This window comes from Gopherus evgoodei, chromosome 23 (assembly GCF_007399415.2).
Source record: "Gopherus evgoodei ecotype Sinaloan lineage chromosome 23, rGopEvg1_v1.p, whole genome shotgun sequence".
Taxonomy (NCBI): domain Eukaryota; kingdom Metazoa; phylum Chordata; order Testudines; family Testudinidae; genus Gopherus; species Gopherus evgoodei.
Genome location: NC_044344.1, coordinates 4,129,906 through 4,150,842, shown reverse-complemented (window position 1 = coordinate 4,150,842; position 20,937 = coordinate 4,129,906). Strand labels below are relative to the sequence as shown.

Sequence of the window (20,937 nt, the reverse complement as noted above, 5' to 3'; positions counted from 1 at the left end):
CTGTATATCTGATTTCAACAATCTGAAGTGATAAAGACAGAGAGCAGCGAGGAATGTGTGGAATGGCTCCTCAGCTGGATGTAAAACCAGGGACACTAATTATATCCTTCCATAAATGCTCTCTTTCCCCAAAGGACTTTAGCAACCTAACCAACTATGCATAACAATCGCTTTAGCCATATCCCAAATGCAACTAATTCAGAGTGGAATGTGGCAGCTGTTTAACAAGGCACTGCCAACACCACACAACAGCTGAAGATGGGCAATGACGAATCCCTTATCCAATTGAAATTGCAGGGGGAGTTTTATGTAGGAGAAATGTAATTGCCCAGGATAAAATTTAGCCATGATATCAGGACCAACATCCCTACTCTTTCAAGAACTACTATGTGATCTTTAGTGATCAGAAGTGTTGTCTTTTCCTAAATAAACAGATTCAGGGTGAACTCTTGATTGCATTGTAGTTAATGGGAATTTTGCCATTGATTTCAATAGGGCCAAGATTTCACTGAGCATTTCCAGGGTCACCCAGAGGATTCAGGGGGCCTGGGGCAAAGCAATTTTGGGGGCCCCTTCCATAAAAAAAATTACAATACTATATTCTCATAGGGGCCCCTGCGGGGCCCGGCGCAAATTGCCCCACTTGCTCCTCCCCCATGGGCGGCCCTGGGAAAAATAAACCTTCTGCATCTCGGCACAAATCCAGTTTTGAGAAAACTTCTTTACAAGGTATCACTGGTTCTCAGCATCAGCTAGTGCTAAAAGCCACTAAAGCTCATTAAAAGGGTTGGACAAATATGTGCTGTCAAAACTGTTTCTGGATCGAAAACTAGGGGTTTTTAAAAAGCGGAAAAAAATCACAGACAATGTCTGCTTTCCTTCAAAATTTGTTGTGGTTTTTTTAATTGAAAAGCTGAAATTAGTTTGCCATAACCTGAATATGGTCTGCGGTTTCAGAAGTGTGTGGCCAAATATCTGCTGCTTGCTGTGTTTGATTGTTTAAAGAAACAATAAACAAATTTTGCTTAAAAAAAAAATTCAAAACTTTTTGAACCACCTCAGCTTGTGACCAAATGCTTGAGCCCATCCAGTCAGAGATTTTTCCAAGTTTCTGATACTCTGCTGGCTTCCTTGACTCATATCTGTCTCCATAACTTTGGGTTCATTTAGGTTAGAATATAAGAACAGCCATACTGGGTCAAACCAAAAGTCCATCCAGCCCAGTATCCTGTTTATCGACAATGGCTAATGCCAAGTGCCCCAGAGGGAGTAAACTTAACAGGTAACGATCAAGTGATCTCTCTCCTGCCATCCATCTCCACTCTCTGACAAACAGAGGCTAGGGACACCATTCCTTACCCATCCTGGCTAATAGCCATTAATGGATTTAACCACCATGCATTTATCTGTTTCCTAGAGACTGGCTCTATGGGGTCCCTCACAAACTGGAGACAGTTACTGTGGGTTTGTCTTTAGTATAGACTATGTACATACTCCATGAAATGAGCATTTGAGCTTGTTCCAAATCTGGGATGAGCCTATGTTGTGAAAACTGAAATGTTCAAAATAGTATATGCATGTGAATGGACTCAGGGTGTTAAACTTAAATTACCCCAGGGATTCTCAAACTGGGGGTCAGGCCCCTCAGCGGGTCACAAGGTTATTACTGGGGGCTGCAAGCTGTCAGCCTCCACCTCAAACCCTGCTTTGCCTCCAGCATTTATAATAGTGTTAAATATATTAAAAAGTGTTTTTAATTTATAAGGGGGGGGGGGTCACACTCACAGGTTTGCTATGTGAAAGGGGTCACCAGTACAAAAGTTTGAGAACCACTGAATTATCCCCTCTGGAGCCTCAGGAAATGTAAGGGGGCAGGGTCTCCCTTGGTAGGGTTGGGAAGGAGGTACGTAGTGTAGGATATTGCTCTTCTCATGTGATCGCTCCCCCAGTGGCTAATTTTAAATGAAGCTACCCTCCCCTGACATGAATCTCCCTATGGCACTGAAATTAAATATAGACTATAATTTGGCATTTGAGAAGTGAAAGGGATAGTAGCCTTAATGGAAAAGCTAACAGCTTGGCTCTTCTGCAAGCCTCAAACTGCTGAATGAGCTTTAGGGTAGGGAAGGCTGTGCCTCCCAAACAGCTTAGGCCTGCCCCCTATCCAACCCCTACCCACTTCCTGCCCACCCCCCTCAGAATGCCCAACCCATCCTGCTCCTTGCCCCCTCACCATCCCCCAGAGACCCTCCACTACCACCCCCGGACCCCACCCCTGCTCCCTGTCCCCTGACTGCCCCAACCCCTATCCACCCCCCACTGAGTCCTGACAGACCCCTGGAACGTTCACGATCCAACCCCCCCATTCCCTGTCCCCTGACCACCCCCTCAACCTCTGCCCCCTCCCTGTCCCCAGGACTCCCTGGCCTCTCACCCCCGGCTCCTCTCTCACCCGGAGACTCAGCGCATCCACGAGCCCTGCTCCACAGCTGCAGCGTGGCTCCAGCGTGCCCTGAGCTCTGCCCCGCTCAGAGCCACGTGGACAGGGGGTGGGGTCCGAGCCCCTCCCCACTCAGAGCGACGTGGTCCGGAGGCCGGGCTGGGAGCTCCACGCTGTGCTCAGCTGCTTGCAGCCGCGCACGTTCACCGTGGGAGCAATGCTGCAGCTGTCCGGGAAGCTGCTGGATGGGCTGAGGCTCCGGGAGACGGGGCCGGGTAGGGAGCTTCAGCCATGCTCGTGGGGGCCCCCGTGGAGCCCGGGGCAAATTGCCCCACTTGCCCCCTCTGGGCGGCCCTGAGCATTTCTAAGAGTTCAGTGCCCCTTTAACATCATGGGGACGCCAGTTCAGTACTAACTCGGAAGAAAAAGTGCCAACTCCTGAACTGTCATCATCATCATCACCAATTCCTTTAGCACACAGGGTTTTTGCAGTCTCCCATTTGATTATTGACTTAATCAGTGTAATGCTGCTTAATGAGGACCCTTCGCCTTCTCTGTCTGTCTTGTCTATTTAGATTGTAAGTTCTCTTAGGCAGGGCCACCTACTGCTATGTGTTTGTACAGTGCCTAGCACAATAGGGCCCATTCTTGGTAGGCCTGAAGGCACTACCCTAATAAACATAGTAATAAATTTGGGAGCTCTAAGGGGATCTTGACACAAGACTGTCTGGCTACAAAGCTGGCTATGCTGAGCTGTCAGTCAGTTTAAACAAACCTATTTGGGAAGTCCTGTTTCAGGACAAGAGGTGTGAACTTCAGTTGTTTGCAAAGGAAAATCTCCGGAAAGAAGGGCTGGAGCACCAACAAATTGAGACTAATGCCAAACGCTCCCTGAGCTATTGTATCTATTAAAAAGAAGCCACTAATTATTATAATACTGGGAACATTGTAACATTTCAAGCTGGCACACCCATAAATTTAAAGTCCTTGAAGATTTGCTTTTAGCGTGGACTAATATTGGTGAAGTCAGTATTTCTTATCATATATTGCTATTAAATCAAAGGGCCCCACTTTCTTGCATAGCTGCAATTATATGGCATTTTTGTGATTTGCTGCAATTTATTGCTGTTGTCCCTTCACTTATGGGTATGGTTCACTCATGGGTCTTTAGAATTAGCATGTACTGGTGTAAGACCTACAACATATTTGTGTTGTCTCATTTATAATTGCATCTTTTTCACTAGGCTACAGCACAAGCATCACAATGACTTTACAGATCCTTCCCATTATTCTGTATTTTATTTTAAAATAGGTCAATAATTATTACACAAAAGTGAGACAACAAAAATGTGTTTTAAAATATTGTTTAAAATCCAGAACATGGATTTTAAAAACAATATTAACATACCAGTATGTTTCATATTTTGTTTTTAAATGAATGGTTTCATCTCTGACATCTGTTGGTGCACAATTAAGTTTCTAGGTGAATGTTAGCAAAAAAAAATTACCTTCCACTCCCACCCATACATGCAGCCATATTCTATCCTTGGATGTGTTTCGTAAAAAGGATCTTTTTAAACAGAAAACATCAGGAGTTGTTATCAGCTCATTACCATTGAAATCAATTAGGTGCAGATTTTCAGCTGGTGTTAATTGTCAGCTTCCACAATTTATGCCAGCTGCAGATCAGCCTCTTGGAGATGAACAGCTGTCTCAAAGGGCAAAATTTGGCACATATTTAAATAATTTGGAAATATTGCAGATGGGGGAAAAAGGTATTTTAATAATATGAAGAAAATATCCATCATGTAACTAATCCAAAATGAAATAAATACTGTTAGCACATATTAAATATTTTCAATTTTTAAAGCTATGTACCAGAAATATAAAACTTTTTGTAAATAGGATACATATCTGTGTACTTTAATAAAAAACAGTGATCTTAGAATGTCTACATGCATTAAACATCCTTCAACTTTGCAGAGTTCCAGATACATATAATATTTTTAACTGTCCAGTTATTATATTTAGCACAAAGGCACAGTCTGAAGTTTCTTTGCTTTATGGCTGACAGGCATGTGCTGTAAAAAAAAAACAAAAAAACTAATTTTTGCCTTCCTTAAAAAGCTAGGACTCTTTCCAGAGACTGTCTCCTTCAGTGCTGATACTTAATGCACAATCCATGCAGGATAGCTAGTTCTGAAGCAAAGAATGGAAGAGTGAATTATAGACACCTAGGTGTGAGCTGAACTGGAGAAACCTGGCCATGCCTTTCTCATTACATTGGTTTTGTCTTAATGGATTCCAAAGAGAAAACAACATTAAAAGAGCAAAATATTTTCTGTTCTGAACTAAGATAACATTCTTTAATTTGTGGATGTACATCAAATATTAACACCATGTCATTGTTATTTTGTACCCAAACATACACAGTGGGAGAAGAATGCAGTGTGTATTCCCACCCATAACAGCCAAACCATGGAATGCCACAGATAGGATGTGCCAAGGAGCCTGACATACAGGCTTAGACAAGTTTATTGCACAGACCGTGCTGTAGTTTCTTAGAGATGCCTCGATATGTCTTCATAGATTTAAGTAATTCTTCTACTTTGTATTTCACTAGCATCTCCAGTCAGCCTTCTGCAGCTTCTGCAGAGGTTATAGCTCCAGATTTAACTGGCTATTATATTTTCTATTTTTGTAGCTGCTAAAACTTTGCAAGCAACTGCTGGAGAGTGAATGTAAAAAGTAGGTGGACACTGTTTTCTATGTGTGAGAAAGTAAATGGAGAAAAAGGCCACCTGTCTGAATCACTGTAGTATTCTCTAAAAGCCTGAAATTCGAAGTATTTAGGTAGAGGTGCTTCTCATGGTCAGATACAGAATTTCCTTATGGAAGTTAGCTTGTGCATTCACAAGGTGGAACAAATTCAAAAAGCTGCTGTCTTCTTCATCACGATCTCCTAAGCACCAGAAGGGAAACATTAACAATAGCTAAGGAAAACAAAAGAGCTCATTTGTAGGGAGAAGATCTCAGAAACTATTTAGTATCTTAGCAGAGGCCAAGTATGAGCCAGGTACCTCTTGATGCCAACTGGCAGAGGATAAAGTTTAACAGGGATCCCCTATGTCAGATGCACACAATAATACACCAAAGCACAGCATGCAAGTAGGGCCAGGGTTTTTGCCGTCCCAAGCAGACAAGAAAAAAAAGCTGCGATCGCGATCTGCGGCAATTCAGCAGGAGGTCCTTTGCTCCAACCAGGAGTGACAGACCCTCCGCCGAATTGCTGCAGAATAGCTGGACGTGCCGCCCCAAGCACCTGCTTGCTAAGCTGGTGCCTGGAGCTGGCCCTGCATGCACTACCGAAAGCTAGTAGGCCACTGGTCATCATAATTGTTGTGAAATGTATATACTGACAATATTTGAGAAGTTATGTACCTATACTGAAAATTATGTTCTTAAAGCCTTGGAGTTTAGTAATACATGGAGATGTACCTATCTCATAGAACTAGAAGGGACCCTGAAGGGTCATTGAGTCCAGCCCTCTGCCTTCACTAGCAGGATCAAGTACTGATTTTGCCCCAGATCCCTAAGTGGCCCCCTCAAGGATTGAACTCACAACCCTGGGTTTAACAGGCTGATGCTCAAACCACTGAGCAGTCCCTCCCCACAGAAAATAACCTGCCTCAGTTAGGTTGTTTTCATGAAGGTGGTAGCAGATGCTTATTTCTCTGTCTGATCATTATATATTGTGTCTGTCTCTCTCAATGTAAGTCATTTGCACATTGAGCCACTGGCTAACAAGATTGCAAAATTGACAAAAGACGAAAAAATCTGCAAGAAAGGAGTATACAGGAAAAAACAACTAGCAGAGGGCATCCCATTTATGAATGGAGACAAAGGAAGGGATTTGTATAGCTAGGGAATCAAAACAACACACTTGTATCCTTTACCTCGGGGGCAAGCTGGCAATGTGTCTTGTTTTATGAAAAAGGGATCACAGCCTGCCTGGCTAGAAAGCGTTGATGAGCAATACTTTATCAGCCATGAGAGTATTTTGTTAAACAAGTCTACGTTCTAGGATTTGTGTTATCATCGTATATGTAACCATTTGTGTCCAATACTTTTGCTTGCTATCATTTGAGTCTCTTCTTTGTTAAATAAACTTCTGCTTGTTTTCACTATGAATATATATAAGTGCTGTGTGTCAAATGGAGCAGTGATCCGAAGTGAAACTGATAAGTTGGAGTGTTCCGCGTCCTTGGAAGCAGTGAATGTATGATTACTGAGTGTCCAGTGAAATGGGCTTGACACTCCAGGAAGATGATTGGAGCATTCAGGGGTTGGGGCATGCCTATTGCTAACCTGCAGAGGGGCAGCAGAGCCTGCTTAGGCTGAGATGTAAGTACTTAGTTGTGCCACTCTGATTTTGAATGGAAGGATAGACCAAAAGGACTCCAACTCCCAAGATACAATGTCCCAGCTTGTTCCAAGGAGTTTTCTACTGGGATTACGAAGGAACACTGCACATGAGGATTACTAGAGTCTGAGTCCTTGTTGCCCTGTGCTTTGTGTCGTTTTCCCAGTGATTCTCAACCAGGGGCCCAGGGCCCCCTGGGGGGCCATGAGAGGTTTCAGGGGGTCTGCCAAACAGGACCAGTGTTAGACTCGCTGGGGCCTGGGGCAGAAAGCCTAAGCCCTGCTGCACAGGGCTGAAGTGTGGGGCTCTGAGCCCCGCCACCCAGAGCTGAAGCAGAAGCCTGAGCAACTTAGCTTTGTGGAGTGCCCTGTGGTGTAGGGCCCCAGGCAATTGCTCTGGCTGCTACCCCTTAAGGCCAGCCCTGGCTTTTATATGCAGAAAACAGATGTAGTAGAGGTAGGCAGTGGAGTTTTTGTAGAATGTTGTGGGGGCCTCAGGGAAAAAAAAGATTGAAAACACTTGCTTTACATCCATGTGGAGTGAGTGCAGAACTGGGTGTAAAATGCTACTATGTCAGAACAGTGCAAAATGAATGTAAAATACTACCATGCCTGGATGAGGGGCAGGGCAACTGAGAATCAGGACCATAGTGTCTTCAAACCTGTATCTTGCAGAAGGAAAGGCTATCTGCAATTAGTCAGAATTTATGCAAATTAGGTGCTTCTTATCATCTGACAAGATAAAAGTGTGTCCATCCTTTGGGCAAAATTTGGGCACCTCTGATTTAAATGTATCAAATAAGTGATATAACTTTTGTCACATGTTTAAAAAAAATGAAGTGAGTTTAATCATCTAAACCACTAGGAGTCTCTTAGTGTAAGTATACAGATCTCACTCCCACCCTCTGGATGAAGTTACATATTTTGAGCACCTATGGTTGAATATATTATCACTGAACACTTGCATATTTATTTCTTCCTACAAAAAGTCTCTCTCCTAATGCTGTACCACTAAGCACTCTAGCATAATCTTAAACACACACACACACACACACTTTACAAAACCAGCTCAAAATAATCCAATCCACATGACAAAACAATCAGCCAATAGGGCATTATAATTATAAAAAGATTAGCCCATCTTTTCCAATGAACCCCATTCCAGGGTAGATCTGGTTAGCTAAGAAGGGGGCCTGGCTGGAGTTGTGATGATACAGGAGCTCCCATCCCCTGCTCTGGTGGAGTCTTGTCTAGTGAGCACATCCCATTGAAAGGGCTCACCTGTTGCAGTCAGGCATAGATACTCACCAGACATTACTGACTGTAGCATGTCCATGATCATGTGAGCAAATGCATTCTCCACACTCTGCAGGAAGTTATTTCTTTCGCCTGGAGTGCTGAAAACCTTGCAGACTTTCTGCATCATTTTTACTGCCCAGTCCATGCAGTACAAGTCCTTCTCACAGACCTAGAACATACAAGAAATATTATAATGTGTGTCCAGGATGGTGGTGAGGTAAAAAACAAAATAACACAAGTTGAAGTATTAAAATTCATAGTAGACAATTAAGGCACTATCCCATAATACAGTCAACTTCAGTCCTGCTCTGTAATCTATTCCAGGGTCTACGGGAGAGGGTGCTGTGGCAGAGCTGTTCCATCAGTGCTACGAAGGTGGAAGAACTCCATTCCCACCTTATGCTGGAATAATTTTTCCCTAGGGATAAAGCTGCTACCTTCAAGCAGTGCATAGGGGCCTTAGGGCAAAACAGAACCAGGCCCATTGATTTCAATGTAGTTACTCTTGCTTTACACTTGTGCAGGGGTTCTCAAACTTCATTGCACAATGACCCCCTTCTGACAGAAAAAATTATGACAGGACCCCAGGACGGGGAACCAAAGCCTGAGCCCGCCCAAGCCCCACTACCCTGGGTAGGTGGGGGCAAAGCCAAAGCTCAAGGACTTCCGCCCCAGGCAGAGGGACCTGTAATCTGAGCCCTGCCACCCAGGGCTGAAGCCTTCGGACTTGGGTTTTGACCCTAGAAAGTCTAAGCCAGCCCTGGCGACCCCATTAAAAGAGGGTCACGATCCACTTTGGGGTCCTGATCCACAGTTTGAGAACCATTGCACTAGTGTAAATGGAAGGAGAATCAGGCCCCAGACCTGGGAAAGCAGTGTTGCAGATTTAGTGACAAAATGCAATGAAACATTCTATTCAGTGCTACTCACCAAAGCGAGAAAGACCACTAGCCTGGCCAGCTCAACAGCCCTCCCATTCACAGCTTTACTAGCCATGAAGGTGAAACAGATGTTGTTCCCACTCAGGATGAGGAGGCGAGCATTATTCTCCATGAGCCACTCACGGGGAACCACTTTTATAATAAAACACAAAGGATTTTCATTACCTATGATTCAACAGACTGAAATATAATTTAGTTAAATATAAAGTTATAAAATGTAGGTTACAATTAAACTAAAAGAAAATTATCTGAACAAAATTCTGGAAGTATTTGAATTTATGAATCACTGCATTTGACAGCCATCTAACATGTTTGAGAAGAAAGCCCATTCAAACACACCTGCAGCACAGCTGGAAGCTATGGAGTTACTATGGTGCCAATAGGGATTGTTTGTATTAAGGATGATGATAATAAAATGTATAATACAATCTCTCCAAACTCAAACCAAACTTAAAACATAACACCACCAAATTATGAAATCATGGATTCTTTGGAAAGGATTCCTTTCCAGAGACCAGCGTCTTATAGATTCATAGACTCTAGGACTGGAAGGGACCTCGAGAGGTCATCGAGTCCAGTCCCCTGCCCTCATGGCAGGACCAAATACTGTCTAGACCATCCCTGATAGACATTTATCTAACCTACTCTTAAATATCTCCAGCGATGGAGATTCCACAACCTCCCTAGGCAATTTATTCCAGTGTTTAACTACCCTGACAGTTAGGAACTTTTTCCTAATGTCCAACCTAAATCTCCCTTGCTGCAGTTTAAGCCCATTGCTTCTTGTTCTATCATTAGAGGCTAAGGTGAACAAGTTTTCTCCCTCCTCCTGATGACACCCTTTTAGATACCTGAAAACTGCTATCATGTCCCATCTCAGTCTTCTCTTTTCCAAACTAACTAAACCCAATTCTTTCAGCCTTCCTTCATAGGTCATGTTCTCAAGACCTTTAATCATTCTTGTTGCTCTTCTCTGGACCCTCTCCAATTTCTCCACATCTTTCTTGAAATGCGGTGCCCAGAACTGGACACAATACCCCAGATGAGGCCTAACCAGCGCAGAGTAGAGCGGAAGAATGACTTCTCATGTCTTGTTTACAACATACCTGTTAATGCATCCCAGAATCACGTTTGCTTTTTTTGCAACAGTATCACACTGTTGACTCATATTTAGCTTGTGGTCCACTATGACCCCTAGATCTCTTTCTGCCATACTCCTTCCTAGACAGTCTCTTCCCATTCCCTTTCTCAGTAAAGGCCATCATACTTTGTATTTAAAGAGGTTTTGAAAAAAAACACTTTAAAAAATTTGTCCTCACCTGTATTAAAAATGAAACTACAGCGGATACCAGTTATTAGCAACTTATTGGTTCCCAGCATAAAGCTTCCATTATCCAAAAGTTCCCAATAATAAGCAGATGGCCCTTACCTGAGACAATAGCATGGGGCAGCCCCGTGGCCGAGAACCTGCTGCCCACACAGGAGGTGATGGGCTGTGGTGCCAGCATCCTTGCCCAATGGGCAGCCCCAATTAGAGTCCCTGCAGCCAAGATTTTCCATGGGGAGAGGGGGCACTCGGGATCTATGGGGCTGCACAGTACCTCTCTCTGCCCCTTCCCGGCTGTGTCCTGTCCTGGCACTGGTGGCCCAGGCTCAGCACATCCCAGTGCTTTCCTTCCCTGGCTACAGCCCTGCAAGCCTGCCTGCAGCTGGGACTTTCCACAGGGAGCACTGGGGGCCCATGGGACTGCATGGTACCTCTCCCTGAGCTTTCCAGGCTGCAGACTCAGAGCCAGCAAATTCATTGCAAGTGGAACCTCTCTTCCAAAGGGTTGCCAATAAATGGCACACCAAGCAGTTAATATCCAAATACCATTAACATTAAAGTCAATGGGATGGGATCAGTTCTGGGGATAACCAAAAGTTGTCTTTATCAAGATATTAATAACTATCATACATTAGATCTGTAAAAAAATCTAGTGTACCTTTTTGCTATTTATCTTTTTTTGTTTATATTTGTATTTGACAGCTTGGATAATGGAAATACATTAGACAGTTTCCCTCATTTCTAATTAATGTCACTTTTTGGTTCTCAACCCCAAGAATAAGAATGCCCAGAGTACAAATGCTATAGGAAAAATGATTCAAGTCAAACAAAAATTGATTTTTCTTGACATTTAAATAAAAATCATGAAAACATATCTATTAATATAAAGTTTATTAAAACTTTGTTTTGAACAAAACCTAAATTTTGGACCTAAACAGTGTGATAGTATCCCTTGGACATGATAACAGAACACTTATTTTTGAAGTTTTTCATATGTTATTACATAAAAAGTTTCACTTTTGGGGAAAAAGGCTTTGGTTTATAAGCAGCATTGGTCTCTTCCATCTCTGACCACTGCATAACCTCCAGTTTTATTGACCTTCCAGTATAGTACAGCTACTGCAAGGGATTAGTGGGGACTCAGATTCCCCGTGCGCTTCAGTTTTTTACTATCTGACACATATCTCTTTAGTCTAGGAGGACATGATCATATAATCCTATATATCTATGATAAAGGCAAAAATATACCTGACAATTCATCCACAAGACTGATAACATCATCTGCTGTCCACTCTTTAGCTTCTGTGTCATACAGTAGTTTAATAGCATCAGCTAGACCCTTTAAACTGGTCTCATCTGTTGGTCCTTCTATCATTTTCTGCCAAACCACATGTCCTGGGTAACATTAATCACAATCACTACTAAGTGACAATGTAGTTTGCTAAACAAAGAAGACCTATACTGGGACCTCAAGCATGGCTTGGAAAGAAAAAAAAGGTGATTCAGGCAAAAGCATAAATCCCTATTTGTACAAGTGATTTTTATTTCATCTCACTTGTGGCAGATGGGACAGTGTAGACTGCAACATGAATCAGAATCACTGGATGCTTTAAGGAAACACAGAATTAATATTTAAGTGAGAAAAAGAGAATGTGATTTCAAAGTGTGATACACATGCTTCTGGTTCAGTGCTAAGGCTACCTTCACACCACAAGTGTAGGCAAATAGAGAGGAAAAACATAGTCTGTAATTTCTTCACTTAAGCTATAATATAAACAATTTTTAAAAGTTCCATGTTAAACAGGTAAGGGTAAATTGTTCTAAACTTTATACTTCATTATTTATAAAGGGCCTGGTTTTCAGAGGTGGTTGTGCTCTCTTGATTTCAGTAGGATTTATGTGTGCTCAGAACTTTTGAAAAATCAGACCTGTAGGTAACATTATAGGAGTGCATGGCCATACACTGGTAAGTAAAGTCAGAGTTTCTGTCTTCAAGAGTTTACTGTAATGTAGCTGGAGCAAAACAAAAAAATATTGGGAAATGGCTAAGATGTTCTGTGTGACATCAGTGAGGTTAATTGATTTGATTTCCCTCTCACACTGGTGTAAATGACTAGTAATCAGCATCATTGTTAAACATTCTCAGTAATGTGTCCAAGCAATTACCTGGAAGCTTAAGTTCTGCCCAAATTAAGATGAACTGAGTGTGGTCAAATCTTGAAAAAGAGTAAGTTTATTAGGAATGATAAGTCTCCATAGGAGGTAAATGTTCCCTTCTAAAGTCAAATGCAATAAACACAGGTGCTTTTCCTCCGGGGGTGAAATCTTCCTGGCCTACGAGAAGGCCCACAACAAAGTGTACCACTGTGTTTCTGCCATTCATGGAGCTAGAAAGCAGAGAAACTACACAGCACCCCACTGTTCTCTGCACACTGCTGAAAAGATCCATGGCAACTCTCTCCACAGGAATCCAGAAGAGCTGTTGTGGGGTGTGCAGGGGAGTACCAGAAGAGGGAATAATGGGTTCACAACTTGTGTGTATGCTTTGTCCCAAAAGCTCACAACGATGGGTAAAGATAGTTTGTTGCTCCTACTAGAACTTATGGTCTATAGTAGTGTCCACACAGACATTCCAGGATATACAGCCCTACCTCTTGACTGAGGGGGAATCCATTCCATACAATCCTTACATTGGTCCCCTGAAAGCCCATTTATTTACACAGGTTGTGAGACAGCCTGTTTTCTAAGGGAGAAATTCTGGTCTATCATGTTAAATTTACTCACCATTTAGAGAAGAAACTGGCCCAAAAATGATGTACAACAGCCGGGCTTGATTAACCATTGGCCACGGTTTTAAGATACGAGTCAGCCAAAATGCAGAATCACTTCGATGAATCCAGTGATTTAGCAGGACACTGCGACAGAATAACCTTATCCGTAATTCCAGCTTTCGGGCACTTCCTAGGACAAGAGAATTTGTATATTATAAATCCAGCAGGCATTGCACTTTGGTGATTTCAACATGTTTATAAAGATGGGGAGAGCGAGGGAAAAAGGTTTTTAGATTATATGGGCACATAGGGCTAGATTTTTACAGGTATTTAGGCTCCTACAGATGTAGATAGGTGCCTCGTGAGATTTTTAAGATTCTAGATGCATAGCTCCCATTGAGTTAGTGTTAAATTGGAGTAACTGAGATCACAAGGTCCTGAAATTCTGAGCTATAACTATCTCATGACTGCTTTAGTCTAATAGACACACTGCACTGCTTCAAACCACTGATTCTACCTGCCTGCTCAATGTTTTCTTTGCCACTTCTCATGCTCTTTTTCAGGGGCACACTGTTATTTTTGACTTTTGCTGAGCTTCTTTCTGCCTGTGACTCTATTATATGGTGCCAAAAGGAGTAAATAGAAGCAGTTGATTGCATGCTTGCCTTCTACAACCACTTATGCAGGAGGCCACATGTGAACATTTCCAGTGAAATACTGAGTACTGTGCCGGAGAATCTCTGGAGGGGCTATATTTGGTTTTAGAGCAATGCTTCAGGATATGCATAAAATATTGGTCCTGATTTTCTACTGCACCACATCAGTTTTAAGCTGTTGTAACTCCATTGATTGCACTCGTGTTGGTGTAATGCAGTGGAGAATTAGGTCCACTGAATGTAAATTTTACATGTCATTTCATACTGAAATGATAAGATCCAAGAAAATCAATTGCATCTCAAAGAGATACACTTGACCACACAGAACATGCCAAAGATAAAAGTCAATTAGTTGTTTTCATCAGAAAACAACTAAATTCATTTAATGGTGCTGATTTCCTTCAGATATATGCAAGCACGTTACCAGCGTCAGAGCACTCATTTTCTGTCATTTCTGCAACTAAAGCATCATAAATATGGATCAAGAAAGGATCAGGTACTGCAGGGATCATGTGGCACAAACTGTCCTTGAGTCTGGGGTGAATCTCCTCTGTAATAATATGAATCCATTTCCGGAACTCACAGCAAAAGAATGATATAGCTGCCATGACAGACTCTTATTATCATCATCATTTGTATTTTCTAGGACATTTTTGTTTCAGGTATTCACCTGGTTTGCTGCTGACAACTGTCTGTACTTTGCGAGGTAGATTGCTCAGCTCACAGAGGAAGTTAAAAACACGATGGCATTCTAGCTCATCCCAGCCTGCTGTCAAGATCTGACGACACCAAATGAAGGACAGATAAATAGAATTAAATCACAATGCTTGTTATTATAGTCATATATGTATGATTAATTTTTCTGTATTTATGGAGAGGACACATTTGCATCCCAAATAGCTAGAACAATTCCTCCATTTAATTACAGACCTTGGGCCAGTTGCCTTTAAATCAGAGAATCCCTGTTTAGGTGTTGTGAATTTGATGTTTGAAGTAATGTACTGAAATGGTCCCCTATGTATTCTTTGGTAATAAACTGCAAATTTAAATTAAAATCCAAACTGGCTAATAATAAGATCCAGACTGATAAATTCTTTAGCATTAACTATTTTAAGAGCCAGAAAGAAACGTGGTATTGAATAAATGTATTGTTTGGGACCTGAAAGCCATGTTAAACTTTGAAATGTCTTGCAAAGCAGTTTCAGTCCACTGCTTCTCAAAGTATAACTAAGCTGGATGATGATTATGTTTATTTGCACTCTTTTTAAAAGGCTGAGTATTTCAGCAAGGCAAACTTTGTTTTCTTTTATATTAATGATACCTGCCTTCTTCTTCTCTGAAAAATACACTATACCTGTAAAAACACTCCATAGCATTGTAATCCCAAGCAATGCAATGGGCTTGGGCAACCACTGAGTTTAAAACAGGAAACCTGCAAAGACAAAACATCGTTGCCTCATTTCATCAGTGTAGCTTAATTGGCAATAAACTCACTTCTGTGCTTGAAGCTTTCCCACACGGCTAATCTACCACAACACTGACCCAAGGGGCTATCTCCAGGGTTAATGAGGAATTTATTTCTCTACACTACATTCACTCAACCCTTGCATCTCTGCTGAGACACCCAACAAGGTTGCCAGTTAGGGATATTTTTTATGATGTGGCCATTGGTCCTCTGGGAACTTTCATTCAGACCACCTTAAAGTCTTCAGACAGATGTGATATTTTATTAAGAATATCTGTTGCTATGTATAACCATTTCCCCTCCAGAAACTAATACAGTTTGGTAACATAATGTTTTGAATTAATTATGGTTAAAATTTACCATGTGCAGAGAGCCTGCCCAAGGCATTATGCACCACTTTGCCCTCTAAGCAGAATTTAAGTGGAATATAGACCTTCTGTAGGATATCTTCACGGGGCTGAATTTCAACCTATGCTCATTCTGTTACAAAGTGGCAACAGTGACCTTTTTTAAAAATTAAACATAAAAATCATACTTAACTAAGAGTGGGGTTTTAAAAACATGTGAAGGAATTAGGCACCTTATTCACTGACTTTCACTAGGAGTTGGGCAACTAACTCCTTTAGATATTTTTGAAAATCCTACACCTAGGTCATATTTTTCAAAAAGTGGGTGCCTAAAGTTAGACATAGTTCTGAACACCTACAGCTCACACTGACTTCAGTCTAAAGCTTTAGGGGATCAGCATCTCTGAAAAATCAGATCACTTATTTAAATGCCTAAATATAGATTTAGGGGCCTAATTTCAGGTGCCAAAGATTTGAAATATCAGCCTAAATATCCAAGGAAGATTTTTAACCAACAAGAAACTGATTCCAAGTTAGTAAATTCATGATATTACACTGATGAGCATTACAGATATGTCAATAATTAAATGAATTAATTTAAATCATTACATTAACAGCATTTTTTAAATTGAAACGTTAATATAGGTGCAAGTGACAGTTCAAAACAAGATTCTAGAAGTATTCAGCACAGAGCAATGAGTGTGAGCTTACTTCTGAGAGTATCTTGTGTATGTACTTTAGCCTGTCTTTTGTGGGCAGCAGTAGTGTACACCTTTTAAGCAACAAACCTGTGAAAAGAAACACATACATAATAATTCAAATGATGAAAATAATTGTAGTAGTTGAAGAATACACTGCACAAACAATACAATACCATACTATTTCTGCAAGAAAAGAAAATGGTACATTACAATGATCTGCAGGGGTGCTGGAACAATTTTTATAGTAGGGGGAGGGGAGCCAAAACTATAAGCCCTGTATATAATATAAACCACTTCAAGCCGGGGGGGCTGCAGCACCCTCCACACTCTTAGTTCCAGCACTATAGTGAGCTGTGCACTGTAAAAGGGTATGCTAGCCTTTGTAATAGAGATGCCATTTATGTCAGAAAGCCTGATGGGGAGTGTGCAAGGCTCTCATGACATAATTTGTTTCCTAAGTTGCTTTAAATTCCATGTGAGTCACAGCTGGAGCCCTGAAAAATTATTATATTGGTTTTTTAATTACACCTGTTAAAAATATTTCAGTTAAGAGAGGCACAATAAGTAAAATGTGAAGAAGATGCACTAGTTTTCTATTTACATCATCAAAAGCTGAGCTTCCAAAATCTTTTAAGCCAACCACATTGTCAAACAGAAAAGTCATTCTGAACTGTTGTAATATAAAAACATAGTTAGGTGGTAGAATTTTTTTTTCTTCTACATGAGATTCAAAGCTAGAAGAACTTAGGATACAAAGGGCTTGAATACATTATAGTGCAGAACAGCTGTTTGCTAAGCAACAATTTTTCTAAGCCAATGGAAAGCAAATGGGTTAAAAATCTTTCCTCTCAAAAACATCTGGTAGAACACCACATATATCTTGTTTGTTAATAATGCAAGAAATCTACAGAAGTGTACTCAATTTTTTTTTCTAAGTTGCTCATCTCCTGGGGAACATGTTATTTCTGTGATGTCAAAAAGTATATTATACACTTCCTGTGATTTTGAATGGACTCTTTTCCCAATCTGGAAGTATGTTGTTAACGTTCTTAAATGGCAGACATAATTTTCTTTATCAGTCTGGTATCTGATCCAAAACCCCAAAGAATCAACTTTCCATTGACTTCAATGGGTTTGTAATCAGACCCCTAAAGAGTAGATGAATGTCTTTCACAATATATCTGCAAACATGAGTGCAGTCATCAACCTGGGGATAACTTTTTTATCACCATTGCAAAGGTTTGGGCCTGCTTTCATATGGTGAAATTCACACCTGTTCAGAGGGGCAGCACAAAAACTGTGTGTTACTCATGTCCAGTTTAAGCCTGGAGGGTGAAAAATCCTGGTCCTATTGAAGCCAATGGGAGTTTTTTGCCATTGACTTTAATGTAGCTAGGATTTCACTCTGTGGGTTTAAGTGAGATTAATGCAGTGTATAAGCCTTGTGCTGGCTCTCTACACCGAAGCAAATTTTAACCTTAGAGCTCAGTCTTGCTCCTGTTGAAATACACGTGAATTTTGGCATTGACTTTAATGGGAGCAGGACTGGGCCCTTTCATTTAGTAGATGATAAAATATGTAAATCAGTGCAAATATCTAAGTATGTCATGTTTAAATGACTATGCTTATTATAATGATGAGTTCATACAGTGATAGTTAAATAACAGTTGTCTTTTCTAATACAAAGTTTGTTATTACAATGTACAAAACAGTGCTGGCTATTTTTTGGCATAATATTTAGTTAATCAGATTTCATTTTAAAACTAAAACAAATAAACACTGAAGTTATCGGTAAGATATTGTAAACAATCCATGTAAATTTGAAGGGAACTCATGTTTGGCCTAATTAACTTTGACATTGTTCTTTTAACTTGGGAATCTCTTAATTTAAAGTTAGCTCCTGAATATAACCTTGACATAATTTTGTTTTACTGTCAGGATCAATTTAATTATGAGACCTTATCAGTTAAGGAGGCTTATATCAATATTGTTCAAATTGTGATTTCATTTGTTTCTCTTTTAGAGAAAGGATTACAGTGAATGGGGGGAGGGAGAGAAATGATATCGTCCAAGTGGCATAAAAGAGAAGAAAGACTGCATTGCTTTTGATTGAAGGTGAGGGAGATTAAGGGGAATTTGGCTGCCAAGATTTAAGTAATTTAGTGCAAAAGTTAAAAAGAAAATAATGTTTTTTTATATGAAAATATGCAGTGTTACTCACTAGTCACATTATTTTGACCTATATTTATTTTTTGCCATGCTAGGCTATAGTTGCACAGGTGAAACTAAGAGTACAGCCTGGGCAGCAACAGTACAATTCTCGCATTGTATCTCGGCCCTGACTTAAGGGTGAGAGGAAAGTTTACTCATCAAGCCCACTTCAGTCTTTGAGCTCTGATATAAGACTGCCAAGGAGAATGTTAATCAGTGGCAGTTGTCATGGTGCTTTTTGAGATAAGTTTACTTCCCATCTAGGAACTGGAATGAGATTGCCAATTCACTTAACATAGACTGTCAGGCCTTTGATGGTAATGATTCTTGATCACTCCAGAATTAGGTGGGATTTGAGCATTGATATAGAGGTGAAATACTCTTTGTATTTCATTCTCATGCTTATGAGAGATTCACTCACCTTGCCCTTTTATATTTCACTTGCCCTTTTATATTCTTTAAAAATTAAATAAGGAAGAAGCAAAAGATATGTAATTTTTGTCTATACTTATATAATGTATGTATTATTATTGCTGATTAAAAGTATATTACGAGATGTTGAAATAATTCTTTCATGATGAAATACACACAATGCATAAAGCTTAATTGAGACTTAAGTGTGTATGCGCCTTTTTGCTGGTCCTTTGCACAAGGATGAATTTCAGCCTCAATGAGGGTCACAAACACCTATACACTTCAGAAAACGTTTTCACCATTTTAAACTGCTATCAATCACTTAATATCACAGTAGAAGCTCTTTAATTGATTTTAGTTCTCTTCTAATTGTTACCATTCTTATTATAAAGGTCACCTAGAGATCTGTAGTGTTCTAATACACAGGATCCTTCTTTCTTGCCAGATATCTCAAGGTTATGAAAATCTTGAAGTAAAAGCCTTCTGTTTCCTGATGAGGTTGAGATGTAATTAATAAGGCGGTTGCTGATGGCTTTCGACACCATGCTTAGCATGCTGATATCCTTCACTGAAAAAGCAAAGCCCCGTATACCTGTAAACCTTTATTGCAAAAACACAACTGCTCAGTAGTCAAGAACTTTACTATACATCTCAGAACAAGGAGGCCAAGAGATTTCAGAAAGACGTAAGAGACAAATGTCATTACTGTAAATTCTTCTACCAATAAATTAGGTCATTCAGGATTTTGCATATATCTGTTAAATTGTCATCGTTATATAAGGTGGCAGAAGAACACTTCAAAGAGCTCCCTGAGTACTATCATTACGTGTGTGTGTGTGAGAGAGAGAGAGAGATGAGGCTCTTCAGGAACCCAAGCTGAATATGAACAAACCTAATGAAAATCCCTTCAATTTGTAGTAAGGTGAAATGTTATTGAGCAAGGCCCATAGGCCTCAAACTTGGCGTTTTACTAAATGGGATTTTTGCATGTGATCATTTTCATTTATGGACAGTAACATAATTTCTCTCAGTTCCTCACCTGAGAGATATTTCAAGACCATTTGAAAGATCTCTAATGGCAGTGCTTTGAAATTCCCGAGAGTTGACAGTGACTCGGAATCTGTGTTCACAGTGTTGCAGAATGGTTTGGAGCGACGGCTACTGCGCCTGTACTTCTGGTTGGGAATCAAGGTGAAGCTGGTACTTACAGTGGATGTCATCCTTCTACTAGTCCCATAAATTTTTCCTGCAGAGGAAACATAGAAGGCATATAGGGAAGGAAATGAAACTTATGAGGGAGATAAAATGAAATAAGTGATTGAATGATATGGTAATGGAATATGTAAGTCTTACTCCATGGGTAGGAAGGTACAGTTTTACTTTAAATGTAACAAAATTACATCAATACACTCCCAAATCAATATTTATCATTTCCTGTTCTATATTTCCTTTCTTTCCAGTATAACCACTCTTTTTTTTCATACAGCACAAAAAGAGAGAATGTATATGTGTTGTGTGTATATGAGAAATTATTTTTGCTTTGTAATTCAGTGTTTGGGGGAAGAAAGTATCCTGATTAGAAGTTATAAGTGGAGAGTGGGATGAGGATAGCAGTGACCAGTATTTGGACAGGGAGGGCCTCAGGAGGTTTGAAAGATAATTAAAGGAAAAAATAAAAGTGTAGGAGGTATATGAAATGCCACAAAATATATTAAGGAGCTATTATAAATAAGGCAATATCCTTCTATTTTACCATTCCATGTTACTTTAACCATGTAACACTAAAAATTAAGGAGGCCATTCAAATAATTTGTATGTCTCTTGTCTGCCTGAGGCACTCTACTTGTATGTATTCTTGTACACAATAATAAAAATTAAGATTTGGTACTGGGGGGAAGGGTTAGCTCAGTGATTTGAGCATTAGCTTGCTAAAACCAGGGTTG

At 40.4% G+C, this 20,937-nt stretch overlaps 1 protein-coding gene across 1 annotated transcript; it reads right to left on the bottom strand.

Annotated features, from left to right (window-relative positions):
* Positions 1–4,913: 4,913 nt before the first annotated feature.
* FBXO47 (F-box protein 47) lies at positions 4,914–20,229 on the bottom strand. The gene is made up of 10 exons (XM_030541344.1): positions 20,034–20,229; positions 19,392–19,562; positions 16,380–16,456; positions 15,211–15,288; positions 14,527–14,635; positions 13,214–13,390; positions 11,678–11,824; positions 9,092–9,234; positions 8,171–8,330; positions 4,914–5,402 (listed from the first exon to the last, which is right to left on the bottom strand). The coding sequence occupies exons 1-10, from the start codon at positions 20,212–20,214 to the stop codon at positions 5,290–5,292; spliced, it is 1,356 nt and encodes a 451-aa protein (XP_030397204.1). The 5' UTR covers positions 20,215–20,229; the 3' UTR covers positions 4,914–5,289.
* Between the last annotated feature and the right edge of the window lie 708 nt (positions 20,230–20,937).

Excerpts from the sequence above, each read along its gene's own strand:
- FBXO47 (XM_030541344.1), bottom strand. The coding sequence starts at position 20,214 with ATGACATCCACTGTAAGTACCAGCTTCACCTTGATTCCCAACCAGAAG. Across the intron at positions 16,457-19,391 it reads AGAACACTACAGATCTCTAG|GTTTGTTGCTTAAAAGGTGT; the intron begins GTGACCTTTATA and ends TTCTTTTCACAG. Across the intron at positions 9,235-11,677 it reads TCTTGTGGATGAATTGTCAG|TGGTTCCCCGTGAGTGGCTC; the intron begins GTATATTTTTGC and ends TTATTATAAAAG.